Raw genomic sequence first — 26,964 nt, forward strand, 5'->3', positions numbered from 1 at the left:
CTCAGTTACCTCATCTGTAAAACAGGCATTTAAGAATGTGAGCCCTATGTGGTACGGGGACTCTGTCCGACCCAATTACCATGTATCTACCCCAGCACTTAGTAATAATAATGTTGGTATTTGTTAATCGCTTACTATGTGCAGAGCACTATTCTAAGCGCTGGGGGAGATACAGGATAATCAGGTTGTCCCACGTGAGACTCACAGTCTTAATCCCCATTTTACAGATGAGGTAACTGAGGCACAGAGAAGTTGTGACTCGCCCAAAGTCACACAGCTGCCAAATGGCGGAGCCGGGATTCGAACCCATGCCCTCTGACTCCCAAGCCTGTGCCCTTTCCACTGAGCCACGCTGAGCCTGGCACATAGTAATGGCTTCACAAAAACCATAAAAAAGTGATGAGCAATGAATTGAAGGTGGAAGTCTCATAAGAAAAGGACAGTTAGGAGGAGAGCTCGGAAGGAAGAAAGAGCATAAACTGGGGAGTAATGGGAGAGGAGAAATTACAGTCATAGGGACTACACATCTGTGATGGCGAAAACTGAGAGTGGGATGAATAAAGACAGAAAATCAATCTTGGTGAATCCACCTGGAAATGTAGGGGAATAGGTGGGGGTCGGTACGTCGGGGAAAGCGACGGGAACTCGACAGGTGGCAGATAGGACATAGAACCCCCCCAAGAAAAGCAGTGACATTTAATAATAATGTTGGTATTTGTTAAGCGCTTACTATGTGCAGAGCACTGTTCTAAGCGCTGGGGTAGACACGGGAATCGGGTTGTCCCACGTGGGGCTCACAGTTTTAATCCCCATTTTACAGATGAGGTAACTGAGGCACAGAGAAGTTAAGTGACTTGCCCACAGTCACACAGCTAAGTGGTAGAGCTGGGATTCGAACTCATGACCTCTGACTCCAAAGCCCGTGCTTTTTCCACTGAGCCATGCTGCTTCTCATTTATTCAGGAAGAGTCTGAAGGGTGTGGAGGCAGGAGCAATCCATAGTGGGGAGCTGATGATCAAGGCAGGGACGAGGAAAGAAGCATCACCAGAAGTACCTACTCTTCCTAAATACTCACGAGCTACTTGAATCAAGTCGCAAAATAATTCAGAATGGCTTAAAAGGTAATCCCACCTTTGCTTCGGTAATGATGGAAATAGGAGTATGAGCACAGAGAGCCACATTAATTACCCATATAAACCACACTCAACTGGAGAGGAGAAAAACTCCAACAAATGAGTTTCCTGAAGGTCACAGGCACTCTATTACCAAATGGCAAGGTGAAATATTTCTAGTCTTTGAGAGGGGGTAGCCGAGAGGGAGAGAGAAAAGAGATAGAAGTCTTTGAAATAAAAGGACAGGATCCCAAATCACAAAGCTGGAGAATCAGCATGGCCTAGTGGATAGAGCATGGGCCTGGGAGTCAGAAGAACTTGGGTTCTAATCCTGACTCCACCACTTGTCATTCATTCATTCAGTCATATTTATTGAGCACTTACTGTGTGCAGAGCGCTGTACTGAGCACTTGGAAAATACAATTCAGCAGCAAAGTAGGAGAATCCCAGCCCACAGTGGGTTCACAGTGTGCTGTACAACCTTGGGCAAGTCAATCACTACTCAGTGCTCAGTTTCGTATTCTGTAAAATGGGGATTAAGGCTGTAGTCCTATGTGGAAGAGGGACTGTGTCCAATCTGATTAGTTTGTACCTACCCCAGCACTTAGTAGAGTGACTGGCATGTAGTAAGTGCTTAAAAAACACCATTAAAAAAAGTGTTAAGCTTCTTCCTTCATTTTAAATGCACCTGAAAACTTCAGCTGATGAAAGACCACCAGAGAAACGTTAGCCAGGGCCAAGCTCAATGAGATTTCTGCAGATGAGAAACTCTTTAGGAGGGTTCAGCGTAAGTCTTTGTCCACAGAGTAATTTCCCTCACGATCCACCCTGACATTCAAAGTAAATTTGAGAAGGTCAAATCCTATATCTTAAACCGGTATGGTCGCTCACCGCCAGGCCGCTCGGAAGCCTGGCAGCTGGTAGTTCCAAAAGGCTTAGGCCTCCTGCTAGTCTGAACCTGAGTTCCAGGTAATAATCATTTCAGAAAATAAGGAACCCGGTTGGGATGATAGGAATTTCAATTTGTCAAGTGGCGTTAATCACCCACACCGGCTCAGCAGCATTAACTCCTGTGGAGGAGAGTTTATGGGATTTTAACTCCTTCCCTTTAAATCAAACAATCCTGAGCCGTTTCCTTGGGGAGACCACACTGGATCTCAGAAGCTGAGATTGTCAACAAAGCACTGGGTGACGGGGGTGGTGAATAAGAGCAAGACAGCGAAGAAGATTAATTCAGAGCCGATTTCTCTTTTTAGAGGCCGATACTGCTTCCTCTTCTGAGAACCGGTCACACGACAGCCAATTTCTGGGGTCTGTCCTGGGGGAAACGATAGGAAACCTTAATCATATTGATCGCAGAGACTGGAACGGGGTCAGGGGGGTGGTTAAAGAGGTGTTTGATGGTGATGGGGGCAGATAGGTCTTTAAAAAAAAACCCTCTTCCAATTATCCTTCCCTACACAAGGTGTTTCCTCCTCTGCTCATCACTGTTGACATGACTGCATGTTCATAGTGTATTTGTTTCTCGCTCCCCCGAGCAGAAGAGCCAAATCCTCTATCCAACTGCACTCCTCCAGGGAAAGAAAAAGTCCCGGGAGAGTCAGTCGATCCGTCCATTAGTTGTCTAATTTCATTCCATAAGCAGGCTTATGGACCTTATCTGCTCAAATGATTTCGGCTATTACTTCCAAGCTGCAGACTCCCAAAGCTACTTCGTCAGCCCTGATCTCTCATCCACTTTGCCATTTTGCTTTCATTCCTTCGGACATATTTATTGAGCACTTATTATGTGTAGAGCACCGTATTAAGCACTGGGGATGGTATAATACAACAATAAACAGACACATTCCCAGCCTACAACACGCTTACAGTCTAGAGGACGGGCTTCCAGGCTAGAGGATGAGCTTACAGTCTTTTGCATTTCCTCCAGCCCCCAGAGCACCTTCACATGGATGACTCCTTGGCACAATAAATTCAAAATAGCGAAAAACAGACCTCTTCACCTGCATTCTTAAATATGGCCACAATTTTTCCCCCATGGTACTTAAGCGCTTTATTTTACTGGGAAGCAGCATGGCTCAGTGGAAAGAGCCCGGGCTTGGGAGTCAGAGGTCTTGGGTTCTAATCCCGGCTCCGCCGCTTGCCGGCTGTGTGACTTTGGACAAGTCACTTAACTTCTCTGTGCCGCAGTTACCTCATCTGTAAAATGGGGATTAAGACTGTGAGCCCCACATGGGACAACCTGATCACCTTGTATCTCCCCCAGCGTTTAGAACAGTGCTTTGCACACAGTAAGCACTTAAATGCCAACATTATTATTATTATTATTCTGTGCAAAGAACAGCACTAAGCGCTGGAACAGAAATAAGGCAATCCAGCTGGGCAGCACAGTCCCACATGGGACTCACAGTCTAAGAAGGGAGGAGTAGGATTTAATCACCATTCTACAGATTAGGTAACTGAGGCACAGGGAAGCAAAGTTGCTTCCCCTGGTCATCCAGCAGGCAAGGGGCAGAGTCGGGATTAGAACCCAGGTCCTCTAACTCCTGGGCATATGCTCTTTTCACTAGGCCATGCTGCTTTCCTCTTCAGTGTCAACACAGCCCCCACCCCCTCCTGAAAGAGACTTCAACAACTCCCCATCTATTTCTGCTTCAAACAGAAAATCCAAAACAATCTTCCCAAGGCTCTGCACACAAGAGATGTTCAATAAATGTTACTGATAAGTATGGTTTCATGGAAACAGCTGGGCTTGGGAGTCAGAGGACCTGAATTCTAACTCCAGCTCCACCATTCTCCTGCTATGTGACCTTGGGCAAGTCGATTAACTTCTCTGTGCCTCGATTTCTTCATCTGTGAAATGGGGATAAGATGCCAGTTCACTCTTCCTTAGTCTCTGAGCCCCACGTGGGGCAGGGACTTATCCAATTATCCTTTATCTACCCCAGCACTTAGCACAGCATGGGATACAGAGTAAGCACTTAAAAAAGCACTACTATTATTCATATTATGATTCCAATTATGAGGATTGAAGCAATTCTAGCCACTACTCTGCTTCTCAGAAGTCAAACCACATCCAGCGTATTTTACAGATTTTACAAGGGCCGCCCGCGGCACTGTCATACCGGCTGAATTATAGAATCAGGTCTTTTCTCGGCCACTTTTCCCAGATGTTCCCACCAGAGGATTTGCCAGGAGTGATGGAAGATGTTATTATTCAACCTTGCATTTAAAAGAAACCTCACAAGAATCTATATGGCCATCTGTGGGTTTCAGTGAGTCACAATATTAGTCAACCATCATTCAACTAGCAGCTCACATTTTCAGGAAGGAAACAGAATTTCTAAACATCTAGATTAAAAACATGTGGAACATCAAAAAAACACAAGCATTTCAGGCCTGGGGCACTTTTGTATTGCTGAGATATTGATTGCTACATCTGAAAAACGCTTTAAAGATGATGACAGTTACAGTTGTATCACTGTAGGGTCTACGATTCACACATGCCCATAAGCCATTGCTATGTTCCTTCCAAACCATCCTGTCTTTTCTGCCAAGAAAATAATGGTAAATATCCAAAACATTACTGCACCCACTATCTCAGACCCTTGTCCAGAGCTATGAGGAAAAACTGGTTAAATCAAGCATCTTCCTAACAACACTTGCTCTTCGCCATCACAAAGCTCCTCGTTGCCTAGAAACTCTCCGAATGTGTTGACTTTTGATTTCAACCTTTAGAAAGATAAAATAGCTTCGGCGGCTTGCGTGGAGGTGGGCTTTTAGTTTCAAGGACTGGATTCAAAAGTGGGCAGGAGGCAGCAGCGGCCGGCTTCATTCCGTGCATCTTAAGGAGATAAATCCACAGGTGCAAGGAAAGCTCGTGCATGACTGGAGTGGGGGCAGGGAAAATTGTCTCCTCCAGAGACTACTTCTCCTTTCTAAGCAGGGGCTGAAGGAAACATTTATGGAACCTGTGAAAGGAGATGGGAAAAACAAATGCGATACCCTCAGCATCAGCCTTCAGGTCTCTATCAATCAATCAATCATATTTATTGAACACTTACTCTACACGAAGAGCTTGAGAGAATACAATATAGCAGAGTTGGCAGACATGCTCCCTACCCTCCCTAGATTTGAATTCAGAAGATTTCAACCATTCTAATAGCTACAGTGAAATATGTTCCATTAAAACGGAGAATTGTAATTCACCCAGGAGTTCTCCTGACCATGCACTGCAAAATCTTTGGTACTAACCACCTCTTTCCCTCTTTTCTCTCATATGCTAACCAAGAACCAAACCGGGATGAACCCAAACCAAGTTGCTCCAAACACTTCCAACAACTAAAGACAGAAGCAAAGGCATTTGGAGGACTCAAGTTCTCAAGCTGGCCCTTCTGTAGGGCATAAATTCTAACTGAACTGGGCTAGAGCACTCCCACATCTCTGAATTGCCAATTTTCTTTGGAAAATAAGACAGACAGAAGCCACTCTGGGAAGAACTACAATTTATTCGGTCTAATAAGATAGGTACATATCTATTTTTTTTCATATTAGTGCCCATCTCCCCCCACTAGACTATAAACTCATTGTGGGCAGGGAATGTGTCTGTATACTGTTGTATTGTACTCTCCCAAGCGTTTAGTACAGTGCTCTGGACACAGTAAGTGCTCAATAAATATGAATGAATGAATGAATGTGGTGCTCATGCACTTCTCACTAATAATGTTGGTATTTGTTAAGCGCTTACTATGTGCAGAGCACTGTTCTAAGCGCTGGGGTAAACACAGGGGAATCAGGTTGTCCCACGTGGGGCTCACAGTCTTAATCCCCATTTTACAGATGAGGGAACTGAGGCACAGAGAAGTTAAGTGACTTGCCCACAGTCACACAGCTGACAAGTGGCAGAGCTGGGATTCAAACTCATGAGCCCTGACTCCAAAGCCCGTGCTCTTTCCACTGTGCCACGCTGCTTCTCCCTCACTATGACAACGAGGTCTTAATTCAGCTAGAAAAAAATACCTGAGCTGTTGAGTCTGTCTTCCTCCCGCACCCCCTCCCCCAATAAAACTGTCAGTCCCTTGAGGGTCAGAGAAAATGTGCTATTTCTGTAATAATAATAGTGATATCTGTTCATTCATTCATTCAGTCAATTGTATTTATTGAGTGCTTACTATGTGCAGAGCACGGTATTAAAAGCTTGGGAAAGTATAATACAACAATAAACAGTGAACATTCCCTGCCCACAATGAGCTTACAGTCTATGGCGGGGGGAGACAGACATCAATGCAAATAAATAAAATTACAGATATGTACATAATTGCTGTGGGGCTGGGAGGGGGAAGAGCAAAGGGAGCAAGTCAGGGCGATGCAGAAGGGAGTGCAAGATGAGGAAAAGTGGGGCTTAGTCTGGGAAGGCCTCTTAGAGGAGATGTGCCTTCAGTAAAGCTTTGAAAGGGGGAAGAGTAATTGAGTAGAAGAATAATTGCTAAAGTTATAATTGGTGTTGTCTGCTCTCTCCACTAGGTCACATTGCTTCACAGGCATTCGATATGGTGCCTAACACTGAGAAGGTTCTTAATAAATACTAATGATTGACTGCTAGTTTCCCGAAATTTTAGCATACCCATTTGGGACAGAGTTTTATTTTCTGGGTTATAAAGCATACACGGGTGAGGTGCAGTTCTACCAAAGATAGAATAATTACAGGATCTCTGGATGGTTTACCTAATTCACACCATCCTACAAGGTAAACCCAAGACCTCATTGATTTGAGATTTCAGGTGAGAAAGAATAAACCACCCTCACCCAAATTATCCTGTCCCGTGAGGACAGTGCTTTCTTGTCCTAAAAACTGAGATTATTCATTAGTGTTGCTCTGGCCTATAAAAGATCTCAAATGAGAACAGGAAGGTGTGTCTTATCCATACGTAAGTGACTCCTTGCCTTTCTCTTCATCCTCTTTCTAATATGTGGGAAAGAAACACCATTCATCTTGAGCAATTTGGCCAAGTGCTATAATGAGTGTTTTCCAACAGAATTCTCTGGAGGTATCAGAACCGCAAGCCCGGAACACAAGACTGGATCAGCTTAAAATCGGCCTCGTGTTTCTGTTTGGTTTCAGTAAGCCTGCCGCAGCTGTCATCCAAACCGGTGTCTCGAGTCAAGCTTCGGCTGGGACCGGCTCTGACCATCCACCTTACTAGTTCTCATTTCATGAGAGGCTCCTGCATTATCTCATCAGCAGGAGCTGGTAGGGAACTAGAGTTTATTTCTCTGTGTTGTCCCATGGTGTTTCTGCCCAGGAGCATAAACCAATCCAGAGCGCAGTCACGACCCTGTCTGCAACAAACTCTAAGTGCCGAAAGTGACTCTTGGTTGCAGTCCCCTATCATTCCCACAGGCTATTTTTGCTATCTGAGCGGCCGTCCAGTTGCATAATATATAAGATTTCCCTGGCCATCTTGCCTGTCTCTCAGGGAGAGGGGAAAAACTGCAATATATTCTGGTGCCTCCCCACCTCCAATCATCTTTTTAAAATTTACTTTATGCAGAGTGAGCACTTTAAAATGGATAAAAACAACTGGGAGCAACATTTGCCAAGACATCATCTACTGTAGATTTTGCAACCCACGTCTTGAATGACATTTCCCCTCGGTTTCCACGCTCCCATGAAACACACTGGGCAAAGGAATGTAGTGGTTCAAATGTTCTTTTATTTTTCTGGCCATCCCTGCAGCAAACAAGGTAAAAGCATGACAGAAGAGCTCCTGTGGAGATGGGCAGAAATGGGCAGTAACAGGCATTCACACCCGACCTGAGAATTTTAAAACGTCACCCTACCAACGAAAGTAGGATCAGATTCACTGTGAGCAGTGGCTACGGTGAAAGCGTCCCGGGCTTCAAACTCTCTGGTTTTAGGAAGAATCCTGAAGCAACTTAGTGATACGACCAAACCCAAAAGAACACTTTGGTGGGCTGACCTCTGGAAAAATATGCACTGCCCCTTCTAGGGACTTGCATTCTACATGGTTTTACATTTTCTTCCGTTTGCTCCTGGTGGATCGAAGCTGACATCCTTCAAAGCTCCACCTTTTGGCAAGTGTTTTCTTCACTATTGTAAAAGCTGAGAATTCTTATTAGCTGACACGTTCCTTTCAAATTTGGGTGTTTAGGCTTTAATCTAGAAAGCAATTACCATTTCTCCTGCCTACATGCACCTTTCACATAAGGGTACACAGCCTATTCAGACTTTAGTGCCACCTACACCCTATAAGGAAATTACATGGGCCACAAGCTTTTTCACCCCTCCCATGAATCAAAAGACCGCTCACGTATTCTAATTGTTATCCGCTGATGGGGGGGTGCTTAGAGTGTGGGAGAATAAATGGCATTTAAACTGTTATAGGCTCCTTCTCTTTAAGTAATCCCAAAGCATTCAGCATCAATGTACTGCTGATTCGAATCCAAGGTCTGGCATTCTTTCCAACCAAGGGCACACATTATGTGTCATCACAGTACAAGAGAATTTCTTGCTGACAAGGGGCATGCTCGGTTATATAACGTCCTGGATTATGTAGCAATCAATTACATGAATAGCATCTAATCTCTGAAGCTTTTCACCAAAAGAGCACGTTTAAAAACATCGACGTCAGGCAAAATGCATGGTGAACCCAAAAGTGCGAGAGACACCGTTTCTTTTTTGATGATGCCACGTCCCCTTGACCTCTTACGCCCACCCTGCTATCCCACTAGGAGGAAAACTAGTCAGATTGTCATGGGAGAGGCCTTCTGGGGAGAATTCAGGAGCCACTGATCATTCAGGTTTCTGATTTGAAAGTACAGAGTCACCTAAAGATGAGCCAGCAATCGAATGCATCATGTTCTTCAAGAGCAAATGGAAGAAACACCTCTAAGACCCATCATTCAGTAACTCACAGAGATTGGGAACTAGTTAAATGACAGTTGACAAAGAAGCAATCTAGAAATTTTCAATCCATTCAGACCTCGGTGAAGAAGGCTCCGTGTTGCCTGGAAGCATTTCAAAGGCAAGCTTCGCAGCAAAACTAAAGCAGTGCTAAAAACAAATGCCACCATCCTATATGCCAACTTTCCACAGCCCATAATTATAGGCACCTGCAATTCTGGGCTCTGGCAAGGAGTCGCTCTTCATTCAAATCAAGTCTCCCGGGGGGAGGTAGGCGGGGGACGGGCAGGCCTGCTATGGAGTCACACCACGCTTTACCCTCTCCCAATCAGTCCTCCCAGTGAACTGAAGGACGTTAACAAGCGTTGAACAGTGAGGGATTCTTCACCAGATTCTTTGCAGTGTGCTACAGTCACCCAGCATGAGCAGCTTGGCCTAGTGGAAAGAGTCTGTGCCTGGGAGTCAAAGGGCATGGGTTCTAATCCCACCTCGACCACTTGCCTGCTGTGTGACCTTACACAAATCACTTCTCTTCTCTGAGCCTCAGTCTCCTCATCTGTAAAATGGGGATTCATACCTGCCCTACTCATGTAGACCATGAGCACCATGTAGAGCAGGGTGATGTCTCTTGAGGGAACAGCAATATCAGAGCATGGCAGGGGACAGAAATACACTGCAAAATCTGACCTGAGAGGGTGGCCCCCTTTCACAAGACCTATTGAAAGGTAGATCTAATTCCACTTTCGGGAACCCCTGGTCAGAGTGAAGTCTAGAATACGGTGCTCTGGTTGCTAATCTCACACTCACCCACTTCAAAAAGCTTTCTGAATGGAGCACCAACAATATTTCACAAGGAATGAGCAATGGTGAGCTCAGGAGAAGGGGTGGGAGGATCTGGGTTCTAATTCCACTGTTACTTGTCTTCTGTGTGACCTTGGGCAAGTCATTTAACTTCTCTGTGCCTCATTTATCTCATCTGCAAAATGGGAATTAAGACTGGAATCCCCATGTGGAACACAGATTGTGTCCAGCCCGACTGGCTATTAATCTACCCCAATGTTTAGTATGGTGTCTGACACATAGAAAGAGCTTAACAAATAACATTAAAAAAAGTCTGGTGAACACAAAGGGAAGGAATGATGGAGAGTCTGTTCTTCTTCCTCAGTATGGCCCATCTCCCACCATTAGGTCAATATTAGCAAGTGAGGACTAAATACAAGCAAAATGAAAACAAGAGAATCAGGAGTAGCAGAATGGCAACCAAATTGTATTTTGCAGAGCGGCCAAAGGGACAACACCTAATGAAACTGAAAACAGAGAGTTATCTCTGTGCTGTCTAAAATATCACATGCACTTGTTCCTCGAGGTACAGGAACCCCTCATTTGTGGTGCACTGCAGGATTAAATTGGGTCTTCCTCTACTATGCTGTGAAAAATCAAACAAAGTCTTAAAGTCTTCATTTACCTTCCCACAACCTTGTCCTCCCTATTCCTGGGTTGGGTATAATTTGTGTATGGATTTATCAGTAGACATCATACTGATCTCCACATGTATTCACCAAGTTTCTCTAAGCCAATCCCCACTTGCCCCACATTAAATGGGAGGTTTCACTCATCTTTAGATTTTTACTCCAAAGCCAGAAGTCCAGAAAACTGATAAGCTCCCAAATGGAGTCTTTTTTAACATTACGGTTTATCCTCCAAATCTTCTGTCCCAACAAGAAAAAGTCATTAGGACACAGTAAATCTCTCAATTCTTTGGGAATGATTTAAGACAATGCACAGTTCCACCTGCCTAGGAATTTAGGTTCCATGAGATTCACTGGAGCAAAGGTTTAGTTTGTTGAACTTAGGGAGAGACATCAGTTAATAAAATAATGGAAATGTTTGATGGCTTCAGGGATTTTTCAGCACCTATCCTGCATAAGTCCAAAATTGATTCTTTATTCACAATAGGCAGATCTATGACTTCAACCTGTACATTTGAGTTCCTTGAAGGGCAAAGCTATGAGGAAAAAACCCAACTGATTGATATTTAGATCACTCCATATATAGGCACCCCAACATATTTCATTGAAAATACCTTAACTATTAGCAACACAGCCTCAGTGAACTTATATGGCAACCAGATTAACATAACAGAAAACCAGCGTATGAGAGGAGCTATTTGGCATATCAGTACAATAATCCAAAGAACAAAAAAGGATTTACGCAGTAGACTCTAATGCTTTCCAAGGACCCGTTTCAGTAGGTCGGGTAAATACAATGTTATTGGAATGTATTTTGTCCCTGGAAACAACTTGCAGCAGGGCATTGGAAGTAGCATGTTGCCTTGAACAGGACTCGAAGAAAACAGGTTTTAAAAGCAGGCGTCTCTTACCATTGCAAGGGGAACGATTCCTGCCAATGTCGTCTGACTGACAAAGATCTCTGAGACCTTCAGCTCACTCAAGGAGTCTTCTCCAGGGTATTCAACTTGCCAGGTAATTTGCTGAGCTCCGGCCAACCCACTGCTGTTGTCAATTTCAACGTCCAATTGCAAGATCTCATAGAAGGAGCCATTTGCTCTGGAAAACAAACAGGCATTGAAGTGCAATTTAAAACCGTGCATCAGCAAAATGTCAAGAATGAAATAAATTGCCCCATTTCTGCTTTCCAACCAGAAGAATTATCATCAAGTTCTGCGCGACGACTGGCAGCATCGATAAAAGCTTAAATCATGAAATTTACTCCTGTGGCTTTCGTTTACAGATAAACTGACGGTCTATCTCCGGAACTTGGTTAACTGGAAGTCTGACTGCATTAAGGGAAGAATTCACACTACGTATCTCTGAATCTGCAATGAGTGACCTGAGCCCTGAGCCCCACACATCATGTGTTTCCAAATCATTTAATCACAAATCATTATTATGGTTTCTTCTGCCATTTCATGACCCTGGCCACCCTATCCCAGACAAAACCACGCTCTCCAATTCCCGTCTGATTTTATCATGGTAAAGAAAGTCGGATAACTAGGCCCGTGTGGTGGGGGAAAATGTAACATGCTTCTTCTCATGGAATCCTAGTGACGTTCTTTCAACTCACCTGCCTTTTCTCAGTTGCACTAGGCCGGTGTGGTGGGGGAAAATGTAACATGCTTCTTCTCATAGAAACGTAGTGACTTTCAACTCACCCGCCTTTTCTCAGTTGAAGTGTGAGCTCTTTGAGGGTAGGGACTGCATATCTTTTGCATGTTTCCATGTTCTTAATACAAAGCTATACTACGTTGATCGCTTCTTATTCTTCTGCCGACCCTTCACCCACGTCCTCCGCCTGGCCTGGAATTCTCTCTCTCCCTTCACATTTAACAGTCCACTACTCTCCCCATCTTCAAAACCCTTCTGAAATCACATCTCCTCCTCCAAAGGCCTTCCCTCATTAAGACCTAATTTAAGCTCCCTGCCCTCCCTTCTGTGTCAGCAGGGAACGTGTGTGTTATAGTGTTATATTGCACCCTCCCAAAAGCTTAGTACAGTGCTCTGCACAGAGTAAGCACTCAATAAATAAGATTGATTGACTGATCTATGCATCCATATCTGCACCATTTAAGCACTTGATTGTCAGCATGGCTTAGTGGAAAGAACCCAGACTTGGGAGTCAAAGAAGTTAAGTGCTACTGATGTCTGTTTATTTGTGTTTTGTTGAGTGTCTCCCCCTTCTAGATTGTGAGCCTGGTGTTGGGTAGGGATTTGAAAACATCAGTTACTAGGACGACTTTTACTACAGCAACAGCGTGGCGTAGTGGAGAGAGCACAGGCCAGGGAGTCAGAAGGTCAAGGGTTCTAATCCCAACACTGCCTCCCATCGGTTGTGTGACCTTGGTCAAGTCTCCTAACTTCTCTGGGCCTCAGTTCCCTCATCTGTAAAATGGGGATTAAGACTCTGAGCCCCACCTGGGACAACCTGGTTACCTTGTATCTACCCCAGCGCTTAGAACAGTGCTTGACACATAGTAAGCGCTTAGCAAATACTACAATTATTATTTTTACTACTGATGATAATAATAGTAATTTAAAAAATCATGTTTACTAAGCAGTTACTTGGTGCGAAAACACTGGGGTAAGGTTAAGTACAAGACCACCAGATCATTCACTGTAGTCAAAGTAATCTTTATGATCAACCACTCTTCAATTCTCCCATCATCTTTCCCAACAGTATCTCAAGGGGAGACCTCCTACCACTTCTAAATTTCTATGCCCCCACCTATTCATTCAATAGTATTTATTGAGTGCTTACTATGTGCAGAGCACTGTACTAAGCGCTTGGGATGTACAAATCGGCAACAGAAAGAGACAGTCCCTGCCCAACTGACAGGCTTACAGTCTAATCGGGGGAGACAGACAAAAACAATAGCAATAAATAGAATCAAGGGGATGTACATCTCTTTAAAACAATAGCAACAAATAGAATCAAGGTGATGTACATCTCATTAACAAAACAAATAGGGTAATAAAAATATATACAAATGAGCGGATGAGCAGAATGCTGAGGGGAGGGGAAGGGAGAGGGGGAGGAGAAGAGGGAAAGGTGGGGAAAAGGGGGCTTAGCTGAGGGGAGGTGAAGGGGGGGTAGAGAGGCAGCAGAGGGAGCAGAGGGAAAAGGGGAAACGGTCTGGGAAGGCCTCTTGGAGGAAGTGAGCTCTCAGTAGGGCTTTGACTACTTAGACTTTGACTATTGAGAGACAATCCCACCCATGCTTCTAACCCTAGCCTATCTCACCTTATCAAAACAACTGTCACTTCCCTTCTTCCCTCCTTCTACTGTTCACTTTCCAACAGCTCCTTCCCCACTGCTTTCAAACATTCTTACGTATACCCTGTCATAGAAAAAGCCTCCCTTAAGGCCAAGGCTCCCTCCAGTTATTGCCCTCATCTCCTTCCCACCATTCCTCTTCAAACTTCTTGAGAGAGTTGTTTACATCTGCTCTCTCCACTTCCTCTCCTCCAATTCTCTCCTTGAGCCCATCCAATCTGACTTCTGCCCCCTTCACTCCAAGGAAACAGCCCTCTCTAAGGTAACAAGTGACCTTCTTTTTGCCAAATCTGGCAGCATTTTCTCTATTCTAATCCTCCTAGATCTCTTAGCTGCCTTAAACTCTGCAGACCATCCCCTTCTCCTTGAAACTTAATCCAAATTTGACTTCACTGACACTCTCTTCTCTGTTTCCTCCTTTGTTGATCTCTCTGACCACTCCTTCTCAGCTTCTTTTGTTGAATCCTCCTCTGCCTCCCATTCTGTTTCATTCATTCATTCAGTTCAATCATATTTATTGAGTGCTTACTGTGTGCAGAGCACTGTACTAAAGCACTTGGGAAAGTACAATACAGGAATAAAGAGAGACAATCCCTGCCTGTAACGAGCTCACCGTCTGGAGGGGAGGAGGGGAGACAGACATCAATACAAATAAACTGACATCAATATAAATAAAATTAGGGATATATAAATAAGTGCTGTGGGGCAGGGAGAGGGGAAGAGCAAAGGGTGCAAGTCAGAGTGATGCAGAAGAGAGTGAGAGATGAGGAATAGTGGGGCTTAGTCTGAAAAGGCCTCTTAGAGGAGATGTGCCTTCATTAAGGCTTTGAAGGCGGTGGGAGAGTAATTGTCCGGCAGATTTGAGGAGGGAGGGTGTTCCAGGCCAGAGGTAGGACGTGGGCCAGGGTCAGCGTCGAGACAGACAAGATGGAGGCACAGTAAGAAGGTTAGCACCAGAGGAGCCAAGTGTGCGGACTGGGTCGTAGAAGGAGAGAAGCGAGGTGAGGTAAGGGGGGTAAGGTGATGAAATGCTTTAAAGCCAATGGTGAGGAATTTTTATTGCATACGGAGGTGGATAGGCAAGCACTGGAGATTTTTGAAGAGGGGGGATGACATGTCTCAAACGTTTCTGTAGAAAGATAATCCGGGCAGCGGAGTGAAGTATTTGACTGGAGTGGGGAGAGGCAGGAGGTTAGGAGGTCAGGAGCCTGATGCAGTAATCTAGGCAGGATTGGATGAGTGATTGAACTAACATGGTAGCAGTTTGGATGGAGAGGAACGGGTGGATTTTAGTGATGTGAAGGTGAGACCGAAGGATTCATTCATTCAATCATATTTATTGAGTGCTTTACTATATGCAGAGCACTATACTAAGTGTTTGAAAAGTACAGTAAAGAGATGAATAAATATAATAAAGAGAGACAATCCTTTCCCAGAACAGGCTGGTGATGGATTGGGCATGTGGGTTGAACGAGAGAGCAGAGTCAAGACTAACTCCAAGGTTACGGGCTTGTGAGACGGGAAGCTTGGTGGTGCCATCTAATGACGGGAAAGTCCAGGAGAGGACAAGTTTTGGGTGGGAAGCTAAGGAGCTCTCTTCTGGACATGTTAAGTTTGAGGTGACGGGAGGACATCCAAATAGAGATGTCTTGAAGGCAGGAGGAAATGTGAGCCTGGAGTGAGAACAGGGGAGGAGATGTAGATTTGGGTATCATCTGCATAGAGATGATAGTTGAAGCCTTGGGAATGAATGAGTTCTCCAAGGGAAAGAGTGTAGGTGGGGAATAGAAGGGGACAGACAAGTGAACCTTGAGAGACCCCCACAGTTAAGGGGTGTGAGGGAGAGGAGAAGGCAGCGAAGGAGACTGAGAATGAATGGCTAGAAAGATAATAGGAGAATCAGGAGACGCCCCTCTGACAGTGGAGGGTTCCTCAAGGCTCATTTCTAGGTCCCCTTCCATTCTCATTCACTCCCATGGCTTCAACTACCATCTCAATGTGGATGATTCCCAAATCTATATCTCCAGCCCTGACTGCTCTCCTTCCCTGCAATCTTGCATTTCCTCCTGCCTTCAGGCCATCTCAACTAAACTGAACACGTTCAAATTGAACTCCTTAACTTCCCACCCAAACTCTGTCCTCTCTCTGTCTTTCCCATCACTGTAGAAGATACCAGTATTGTGTTCCCCAAGCCTGTAACCTTAGCATTAACCATGACTCATCTCTCCCATTCAACCCATATATTCAATCGGTCACAAAATCCCGACCTTCCTAACATGTCTAAAATCCACTCTTTCCTTTCCACTCGCATTGTGACCACAAAAATCCAAGCACTTATCCTATCCCATCTTGATTACTGCATCGGCTTCCTTGCTGACCTCCCTGTTTTCTCCATCTCCCCACTCCAGTTCATACTTCACTCTGCTGCCGGGGTCATTTTTCTATAAAACTGTTCAGTCCATAATTCCCCACTCCTCAAGAACCTCCAATGGCTGCCCATCCACCTCTACATCAAGCAGAAACTTCTTTACCATAGGCTTGAGAGCATTCAATCAGCCTACTCCATCCTACCTCATCTTACTGATCTCCTACTATAACCCAGCCCGCACATATTGATCCTCTAGCGACCACTTACTCACTGTTTCCTGATCTCATCTATCTTGTCACAGACCCCTTTCCCACATCTCCCCCAGGCTTGGAATTCCCTTCCCCTCCCTATATGCCAGATTACCACTCTTCGCACCTTCTAAGCATTATTATGCTCATGTGTCCAAGAGTCCTTCCCCAGTTAAGCCCTCTTTTCCCTGGCTCCCTCTCCCTTCTGCAGCCTCTAGCACTTGGATCTGTGACCTTTTAACATTTGATATTCACCCCACCCTCAAACCCACATCACTTATGTACATATCTTTAAATTATACATTATAAATTATTTATTTATGTCAATGTCTGTCTCCCTCTCTAGACTGTAAACTTGTGCAGGCGGGGTCTATTAACTCGTTGTATTATATTCCCCCAGGGCTTAGAACAGTGCCCCACACAGAGTAAGCACTCAATAAATACCATTGAGTGGCTGGATGATAGTGCTACTGGCCATCGCATTCTTTCATCCCTGCCAGTCATATTCCCACAGAATCACAGACCACGACAAACAAGTTGGCAAAGGGGCAGCTGAGCCAGCCGAGATTAAAGTTCACATGAACCCCGGCCTGTGACCGAAGAGGATCTTCCCCTTGGAATCCTTCTGTTTCCTCATCCTCTTTCTATAACACCGTACAAACTACCAGTTTGAACAGTCCAATGTGCTGCGAAATGCTCAAGATGGCGTTGCTTCTCACGGGGAAATATCACGGCTTTCTTTGGTGCCACTATCTCCTTCGAAATATAGTCAACGCCTTCGGTTCTGGCTCTGCTATTCTCTACCTTACATAAAAGAAGAGATGAGAGGCTTATTCCACTAGACAAGTTCTTTGGATTCCATTTCCCATGAGTTCAAGATGTTTACTTAAACTTTAGTCAGTTCTTCAAGATGCACATTTTGAGTTCATCTGATGGAGTCCATGCATTGTGGCTTGCTAATATAGAGTCTAATGATTCCTCGGGCCTTTATCTATTGCATTCAGTAAGGACCCAGAGGTCATGAGTTCCTCAGACCAATGAAGAAGACTGTTTCTGGGTAGTACTGCTGACCAACTTTGGGCCCCGGAGCACTGGACTTGCCAGTCTTTATGCCCTATGACTATAGGCTTCCCTCTCACCCACAAAGGACCTTGACTAATAAAGGAATCATCAGACCTATTCCCTATTCCCAGTTTGGTAGGACAGACCAGGGTCTATCTTTGTTTAAGAGCACTCATTTACACCCAAAACAAGGTTGAGGTGGGGAAAAGGTTTTCTTTGATACTCTGGTTTTATTAATTTCAATGAACTTTGGATTTGCCTAAATTTATTTTTTGCCAAGAGCCCTACTTCTCCACTATACTAGGCATTCTACACCTTTTTTTTCCCAGAGAAGTGGAAAGCTGCAGTATGTTTAAAATCTCATTTAAATGCATTGATGGGATTGACAAAACTGAACTGTACTGACCCCCCAAATGAAATTTCACTCCAGATCATTGCAGACTACATTCTCTACAAGCTAACTTCCATTTCTGTTATTTCTGCAGCTGCTTGAGTAAAACTTTTTGGAGTTTAAAATAATATTTATCCCAGAAAGGCCAACTCAAGATACAACTACAGAAATCAAAAAGGGTAATATTTCTTTTATAGTAGCAGAGGACCCATCAGCCATTATCCTCCTTTAAGTTCTGGGGAGTCCCACCCACCAAACTTCCTCTGGACTACCTGATCTTTGAGATATTATTCGAAGGTGGTAGAGGGTTCTCAGAATATTGTAGCCATTATATTTTTTCCTCGCCAATTCTTTTTGATAGCCCAAGTCCTCAAAATGTTGGACAACTTCTTTTAGTTTATCGTCCAAAAAGCAGGGTTTTTGGCCCAAACCTCCCAAGACGATTTGTTTCCTTTCTTTTAGACCAGAGGATATCTTTAATAGATTTTCTCTGTCTTCCTCTCTGCCATCTCCCGTGGCTTAATTGGCTGCAACTGAACAACTGTGGTAATGGTGCCCGCATGTCAATCAATGGTATTTATTGAGCACTTGGGTGCCGAGCATAAGTGCATGGAGAATCCAAAAAACAGAGTTGGGAGGCATGTTCCCTCCTCACTAGGGGCTTATAGTTATAAAGGAGAGACAAATGTTAAGATAAATTACAAGTATATACATAAGTGCTGTGGGTTGAGGGTAGAGTGAATATTCCTTCATTCAATAGTATTTATTGAAGGCTTACTGTAAGAAGTGTTCAAAGGTTCAGATACAAGTGTAAGAGCAAACAGATACAAGTGAAAGAGCAAAGAAGACGGGATGGGAAGTAGAGGAAATGAGGGCTTAATTGGTGATGACCTCTTGAGGTAAGAAGTGATTTTAACAAGATCTTGAAAGTGGGGAGGGTCATCTGTCGGATTTGGAGGGGGAGAGAGTTCCAGGACAGAGGAAGGACATGGGCAAGGGGTCGGTGGTGAGATAGACAAGATCAAAGTGCAGTGAGTAGTTTGGCATTAGAGAAGGAACAAGGGTGGACTGGATTGTAGCACAAAAACAGGTAGGATGACTAAAATCAGAGGGTGATTTGATTGAGCTCTTTAAAGCTGAAGGCAAGGGGTTTCTGTTTGATGCAGAGGTTGGGGGGCGGGGCAGTAACCACTGAAGGTTCTTGAGGAGGGGGCAGATGTGGACTGAACTTTCTTTAGAAAAATGATCCAAGTGGACATTTTATTTTTTTTTTAGCTTTTGTTAAGTACTTACTAAGTGCCAGGCACCGTACTAAGCAAAGGGGTAGATAAAAGGTAACCCTGTTGGACACAGTCCCTACCCGACAAAGGGCTCATAGTCTAAATCCCCATTGCACAGATGAGGTAAATAAGGCACAGAGAAGTTAAGTGACTTGACCAAGGTCACACTTCAGGGAAATGGCAGAGTCAGGATTAGAACCTAGGTCCTGTGACGTCCAGGCCCATGCTCCTACCACCAGGTCACATTGCATGAAGTGAGGACTGGAGTGAGGAGAGACAGCAGGCAGAGAGATGCTGAAATCAACGTAGTAGGCAGTTGCATAGAGAGGAAAGGGTGGAGTTTAGTGATGTTGTGATACTAGACCTGACAGGATTTGGTGATAGATTGAGTATTTGGGTGGAATGAGAGAAGTGAGTGGAGGATGGTGCCCAGGTTATGGGCTTGTGAGACAAGTAGGATAGTGTTATTGTCCATAGTAATGGAAAGGACATGGAGATGAGAGGGTTTGGGTCCAAAGATGAGGAGTTCTTTTTTGAATGTATAACGCGAGACATCCAGGTAGAGTTGTCCTGAAGGCAGAAGGAGATGCAAGGTTTCAGACAGAATTGGAGATGAGGATTTGAGAATCATCCACATAAGGACTGAAGTTGAAGACATGGGAATGAATGATTTCTTCAAAGGACTGGGTGGAGATGGAGACTAGAAGGGGATACAGAACTGAGCCTTGAGGAACACCCACAGTTAGAAGGTGGGAGGCGCAGGAGAAGTCCACAAAAGATACTGAGAAGGGGTGACCTGAGAAATGGGAGGAGAGAACAGTGCAAGCGCTTAGTACAGTGCTCTGCACACAGTAAGTGCTCAATAAATACGATTGAATGAATGAATCAGTGGAGAAAAGAGTCAGTGAAGCCAAGGTCAGATCTAGAAGAAGGGGATGGTCCACTGAAAGCAGCTGAGAGTTCCAGAAGGATTTGGATGGAGTAGAAGCCATTGGATTAGGCAAAAAAAGAGATCAGTAGTGACCTTAGAGGGGTCGGTTTCTGTGGAATGAAGAGAGCTGAAGCCAGGTAGGAGAGTGTCAAGGAGAGAATTAGAGGAGAGGAAGTGGGACCACCAAACATGGAGAACTCATTCTAGAAGTTTGGAGAGGAATGGTAGGAACAAAATGGAGTAATACTGGAGGGAGTTGTGTAGTCAAAGGATTATTTTTTTTTAAAGATAGTATTTTTACCAAGAAAACTCTATGGACACACTACCAGAACAAGTGCAGATAGAGAGTGGGGCATTCCAGGAGAGATGTGTCCGTGGTGTCGCAGCGGGTTGGAAATGACTCGATGGCATAAGAAAAGACAAGGAGATACATAAGCATTCTTTGGTTGAAGATTAATTAATCAGTCAATAGTATTTATTGAATGTTTGCTGGATGCAGAGTACTGAGCATTTGGGACAGTACAACACAACAGAGCTAGTAGACACATTCTCTGCCCCAGCACAGGGGCCGGGGAAGGAAGGGCAAGTGTTTTAATAGACTGCAAAGGGTTGGCGTCAGAAGCACAGGTGAAGGGGGTAGATTTTGAGAAGAGGTGGGTGGTGTCCTCCTGACATACTGCTGGGAGAGATGTGAGAGTTGAAGACGGGACAGAAGGAGGGAGGCACTTAAAAGGAGCAGGGGAAATTTTGGAGACAACATGCCTGATGGCTTCAATTTTATCAATAAAGTACAAGGCCAGGTCATTAGGGGCAAGAGATGGGAGGCTGGAGGGACAAGCAGTTTGAGGAGGAAGTTAACTAAGGAGACAGCCTTGTAGGCAGGGGATATGGTCCACACTCTCTAGAGCTTCTTAAACCATAAGGACAAATGGATGCCTATCGTATTTTGAGGACCAATGGGGATGGGGATTCCGCAGGCTCCCTTAGGCATTCATATTTACTCGGTCAACCAGTCACTGGTATTTATTGAGCCATTCCTATATTCAGCACTAAGCTGCTGAATATAGCAGCAGCTTGCAGCAGCAGCAGCAGCTCGAGAAGCAGCGTGGCACAGTGGAAAGTGCAGGGGCTTTGGAGTCAGGGCTCATGAGTTCGAATCCCAGCTCTGCCACTTGTCAGCTGTGTGACTGTGGGCAAGTCACTTAACTTCTCTGGGCCTCAGTTCCCTCATCTGTAAAATGGGGATTAAGACTGTGAGCCCCACGTGGGACAACCTAATTCCCCTTTGTTTACCCCAGCGCTTAGAACAGTGCTCTGCACATAGTAAGCGCTTAACAAATACCAACATTATTATTATTATTAAGCTCTTAGGAGAGTACCATACCACAGAATAGATGTGTTTCCTGCCCACAAGTATCTTACAGTCTAGAGTGGAAAATCACAGTGAGAGTCAAGATTTCCCTAAGGTTAGATGAATTCAAAGCCCTTTTTCTCTTCAGTTCTCAGCAGTGCTAAAGTCAGGGTCCTCTTAATTATCCTTCCAGAACTTAAAAGCTCAGCCTTGGCTTTTCCTAGTCAAATACCCCTCCTCTTGGTGACCCATTTTCCATCCCTTTAATTGTGCTGGTTGCTCCTCTGAGGATCCTTGCTGGCTTCTTTGTGTTATGCATGTCAAGACAAAAGACAACAGAGTAACAGCCAAGTCTGTTGAGGAAATCCTCAATTTTAGGGGAGTTTGCAAATTACTGTTCACCCTGTACAAGGAGTCATGAATAAGTATTTAGTTTACTTTATTACCCAAATGCCCCCTGGAGAGATTGGACTGATAAGGAAATGATTTGGGGTCTGGTAAAGCTTTTCAAGGCTGGAGTAGCAGCTGAATTTTCAAGTCATCCATGCTAAGGAACATTTCCTGTCTAGTCTTTCTAAAGTAATTTAAACATGGTGTAAGCAATTTAAACACAGTGTAAGCTGTCAACATTTCAGAAACAAGGCACCCGTGGGTTTTTTTTTTTCCCTAAGACTGCTAAAAGAGCCATCCTTATGTGTCAGACCGACTGTTTTCTAATTAGGTTTCATTTAGTGTGCCTTCCCCAAGCTAACTGTTTACACGAAACAGTGCTCAAACCTCTGCACTTCTAGAGTCCTTTTCCCTTTTTTAAAAAATCAGTAGTCCTCTCACCTTCTGAGTAGTGGATCATGTGGGTTCTAATCCCAGCTCTGCCACTTGCCTGCTGTGTGACCCTGGGCAAGTCACTTAAATTCTCTGTGCCTGAGTTCCTTCATCTGTAAAATGGGGATCCGATACCTCTTCCCTCGCCTACAAGGACTGTAAGCCCCATGTGGGACAGGGACTTTATCTGAACTGATTATCTTGTGTCTCACCCAATTCATTCATTCATTCATTGAATCATATTTATTGAGTGCTTACTGTGGGCAGAGCACTGTACTAAGCTCTTGGAATGTATAATTTGGCAACAGGCAGAGACAATCCCTGCCCAACAATGGGCTCACAATCCAATGCCTAGTACAGTGCTTGACAAAGAGTAGGCCCTTAAGAAATGCCACAATTATTATTTTAATTTGTGGATGTATCCAGAAGTTGAACTTCTATTTCTTTCTCCATCACTGAGGGTCTAACTGGGCCCTTAGGGTAAACAGCTAACTTGTCTAACAACAAGGAAATGAGGAACAAAGGAAAAGGAATACTCTAGCTGTAGTGTTATTTGCTGTGTCTTTCCACAGCAGGACAAAGAGGAACAACAAGAAAGTGAAGGTGTGTCTGTAACTGTAACTTTCACGACCTCTTCTGCTATTGTTTTCTTGACCGCCTTTCCAGAAGACAGTCTGATACCATGTCAGCCTTCAACCTTGCGGAGTATCCAGTGTTCATGAGACAGAAGGACCAGTTCAGAACCTTAACTCAGAAACTTTAAATTGCCCAAGCCCTAGAACTTCCATACTTAGTATTCAACAACAATCCCCCTATTTACCATCTATGATATGCTGGCTTAAAGTTTCCTCTCCTGTAATGGGAATTCTCCTCATACCAATCTGTTAAATCTCCTCTAAGAGAATCTCGGCCCTGTCAGATCAAATCTTCAATTTCTCTTCGGGTTAAAAAGTGCTTTGTAACCAGCACTGAAAAGTTGTTTTGAAAATCCTCCCAGTCACTGGTGTTCTATCCACAGCTGGTGACAATACTGGCCTGAGGGTGAGAAGTCTGTCAGGAGAGAGAAAAACCATAACTCAACTCTTAGTTGTTTAATCCTTTTAAATCCACTGGGCTTCCTCAAAGGATCTTGTCAGTCCTACCAGTCACTACACTTGTGTAAATAAAGTTATAAAACAAGAACTCTTCCCTGACTGGAGTTCCATTTGCTCTTTGAGAAATGTTTTCCTTTCCTCCCACTCTTCTCCACTATTACCTTCTTGTCAAATCAGCTAGCCAGTTTACAAGAACTTTGCCAAAGCCCAGTTTCAAGAGGCAATAAAAATAAAGTTGGAATTACTTTCATAAAAAAGATTATTTCCTGCAAGCCAAAGGAAGGAGACCTTATAATTTTCAGCAGCTGGCATACTTGCTAATAAGTCCATTTCTATGGAAATGAGTTCATAACTATTAATTTTGTCAGCTCCTGATCTATTCTTGATGAGCCTTTCAATTTTAGAAAAGCGCTTCATGATTCTCTCAATTTGGTAATTACCAACTCCATTTGATGAATCCAGCCCAAAGTTTGAGACGTGAGATATTCATTAGACATTTTTCTTCCGGTGGGGTGGTTAGGGGGAGAGGGAGCAGATCACTAGGTTTCCCCCCATCAATATAACCTGGAAAAACCAAATTTTGTGACTCCAAAATACAACCTAGAGTCCTATTTTCTATGGTAATTGAACTTCCCCAAATGTTTTTGTCTCTGATTATCACAAGTTTCAGCCAAGGCTGATTTGATATTGCTCTCCACATAAAGTATATTTTGATCATGCAAACCTTGCTGGTCAGGTCAACTGTTGTTGATAAAATAAAGTTTGACAGAAGGCTTTTTCAGGGAATGGAAGACGGAGCAAGGAGGCCATATAATTTTTTAACCACTTATCACAGGATCATATCACGCCATCATTCTACACATTATTCAGGTTGGAAATAATGGCGGTGTGGCAGTAGAAATTGATGTCAAAACACTGCTCTGCTCTGGAGTGAGACGTCTCAACTCAACAAATTATTTTTCTCTCAACAGCCTTCCCGATAACACTCAACTATTATTGCTGAGTTGAGGATGCTTTCTTACTGCTTTCCGCTTCCAGAAAAAATGAGTTGAACTTGGAAAATAAGACAGTTCTCCAGTTATATCAGCAGTCACGCTATTCAACCTTCGCTTCTTTAGCCTTTTCACCAGTGGCGGCTACTGACCCAAGAAATAGTTGTGCTCCCTGGCTACATCCTGAGGAAAACTGGGACAGCCCTTGGTGCCTGATGAAGACCAGCTGGTCCTCTATTTTATCTTGTGTAACACTCACCACCTTTGGCAGAGGGGAGGAATGAGAGCCTTTTCTTGGAAATCTTGTGGCTGTTCCCCTTTGGTCTACACCATATGTTCCAAGTATTGTGCTAAGACTTGTGGTAGATACAAGATAATGAGATCAGGCACAGTCCCCATCCCGACTGGGCTCACCATCTAAGAGTTAGAGACACCACTAAGAGACATGTGATGACATCCTGGAAGACTAAGAAGTTTAATCCTCACACATGGCGTACCAGGTGTAGCATGGCCCCGTGGAAAGAGCCCAGGACTGGGGTCCTAATCCAAGCTCCACTATTTGTCCGCTTTGGTCAACTCGCTTAACTTCAATTCACCTCAGTTTCCACTTCTGCAAATTGGAGATTGAATGCCTGTTTTCTCTCAAGCTTAAATGGTGAGCCCTATGTGAGAAAAAGGCTAGCTCTAATAATAATAATAATAATAATGGTATTTGTTAAGCACTTACTATGTGTCAGGCACACAAGAGCTTAGTACAGTGCTCTGCACATAGTAAGTGCTCAATAAATACTATTGAATGAATACTAAGTGCTGTGATGGATACAAGCAAATTGGAATAGTCCCTGTCTCACATAGGGTTCACAGTCTTAATCCCCATTTTGCAAGTGAAGTAACTGAGGCACAGAGAAGTAAAGTGACATGCCCAAAAGCACACAGCTGATAAATTCAGAAGTTGAGATTAGAACCCATGACCTTCTGACTTCCAGGCCCATGCTCTAATCTGATTAAATCAATCAAATGATTAGATTTATTGGGCACTTACTGTCTGCAGAGCACAAAAATATATGTTTGGGAGAATTCAATATAACAGAGAGATAGGAGGAGAACCAGGAGAGGATAATGTCAGTGAGGCCAAGGTGGGATAATGTTTCCAGGAGAAGTGGGTTGTTGATGGTGTCAAAGGCAGCTGAGAGGTCGAGGAGGATTAGGGTGGAGTAGAGGCCTTCAGATTTGTGAAGAAGGAGATCATTGGTGACCTTTAAGAGGGTGGTTTCTGTGTAGTGAAGGAGATGGAAGCCAGATTGGAGGGGGTCAAGGAGAGAAATGGAGGACAGGAAGAGGAGGTAGCATATGTAGACAATTCGCTCAAGGACTTTAGAGAGGAATGGTAGGAAGGAGATGGAGTGATAAGAGGAGGGAGCCGTGGGGGTCAATGGAAGTTTTTTTTTTTAGGATGGGGAGACATTTTGGAAAGCAGTGTGGTAGAAACCACTGTTCATTCATTTATTCATTCAGTCGTATTTATAGAGCTCTTACTATGTGCAGAGCACTGTACTAAGTTCTTGGGAGAGTACAACAATAAGCAGACATATTCCCTGCCCACAACGAGCTTACAGTCTAGAGGCGGAGACAGACGTTAACGTAAATAAATTACAGGTATGTACTTAAGTGCTGTGGGGCTGGGAGGGGGAATGAATAAAGGGAGCAAATCAGGGGGTGGCAGAAGGGAGTAGGAGAAGTGGAAAGGGGGGCTTAGTCAGGTGAGGCATCTTGAAGGGAGGAAGAGTAATTGTAGGATTTAAGAAGGGAGGGTGTTCCAGGCCAAAGGCAGGAAATGGGTGAGGGGTCAGCACCAAGATAAATGAGGCCGAGGAACAGTCAGGAGGTTAACATTAAAGGGCTGGGTTGTAGTAGAAAGGTAGTGAGGTGAGGTAGGAAGGGGCAAGGTGATTGAGTGCTTTGAAGTCCATGGTGAGGAGTTTTTATCTGATGCGGAAGTGGGTGGACAACCACTGCAGTTTCTTGAGGAATGGGAAACATGTCCTGAACATTTCTGTGGAAAAATGATTCGAACAGCAGCAGAGCGAAGTATGGCCTGGAGTGGGAGAGACAGGAGACTGGGAGATTAGCAAGGAGACTGATTACAGTAATTGAGGTGGGGTTGGAGAGTCAGCGGAGAGACAGGTGACTGTCAGGGAGGGAAGAAGAAAAGAGGCAAACACTTTGATAACGTGTGACAAGATGATGGGGTTGGATATGCAGAAAAAAATGAATTTTGAGAGAAAGCAGGAGATATCCTCTTGAGTAGGCAAGATTTTAGGGATATCTTCCCTAATCATTTCAATATTTTCTTAATAAAGTATGTAGCCAGGTCATTAGGACAAGAGATGGGGAAGGCAGGTGGAGGATAAAGAGGAATTGGGGAGGGTGTTAGATGTCTGAAACAACTGGTAAGAGCAATGGGCATGAGAGTCAATAAGGATGGAGAAATAACGTTGCCGGCCACCGGAGAGGGCAGAGCTAAAGCAGGCAAGGATGAACCTGAAGTATATCTGGATTGGCCGGATATCTGGATTTCCTCAAGAAGCCAACTGTGG

At 44.2% G+C, this 26,964-nt stretch overlaps 1 protein-coding gene across 2 annotated transcripts in view; it reads right to left on the bottom strand.

Moving 5' to 3' along the window:
- LOC100076621 (transmembrane protein 132B) overlaps positions 1-26,964 on the bottom strand; it is a 503,774-nt gene that overhangs the window by 122,601 nt on the left and 354,209 nt on the right. For both annotated transcript variants that reach the window (XM_029054864.1, XM_029054855.2), the window contains exon 4: positions 11,418-11,604. In XM_029054864.1, the coding sequence (XP_028910697.1) occupies positions 11,418-11,604 (187 nt within the window). The remainder of the gene's footprint in view (positions 1-11,417; positions 11,605-26,964) is intronic.

Source organism: Ornithorhynchus anatinus, chromosome 2 (genome assembly GCF_004115215.2).
Source record: "Ornithorhynchus anatinus isolate Pmale09 chromosome 2, mOrnAna1.pri.v4, whole genome shotgun sequence".
NCBI lineage: Eukaryota > Metazoa > Chordata > Mammalia > Monotremata > Ornithorhynchidae > Ornithorhynchus > Ornithorhynchus anatinus.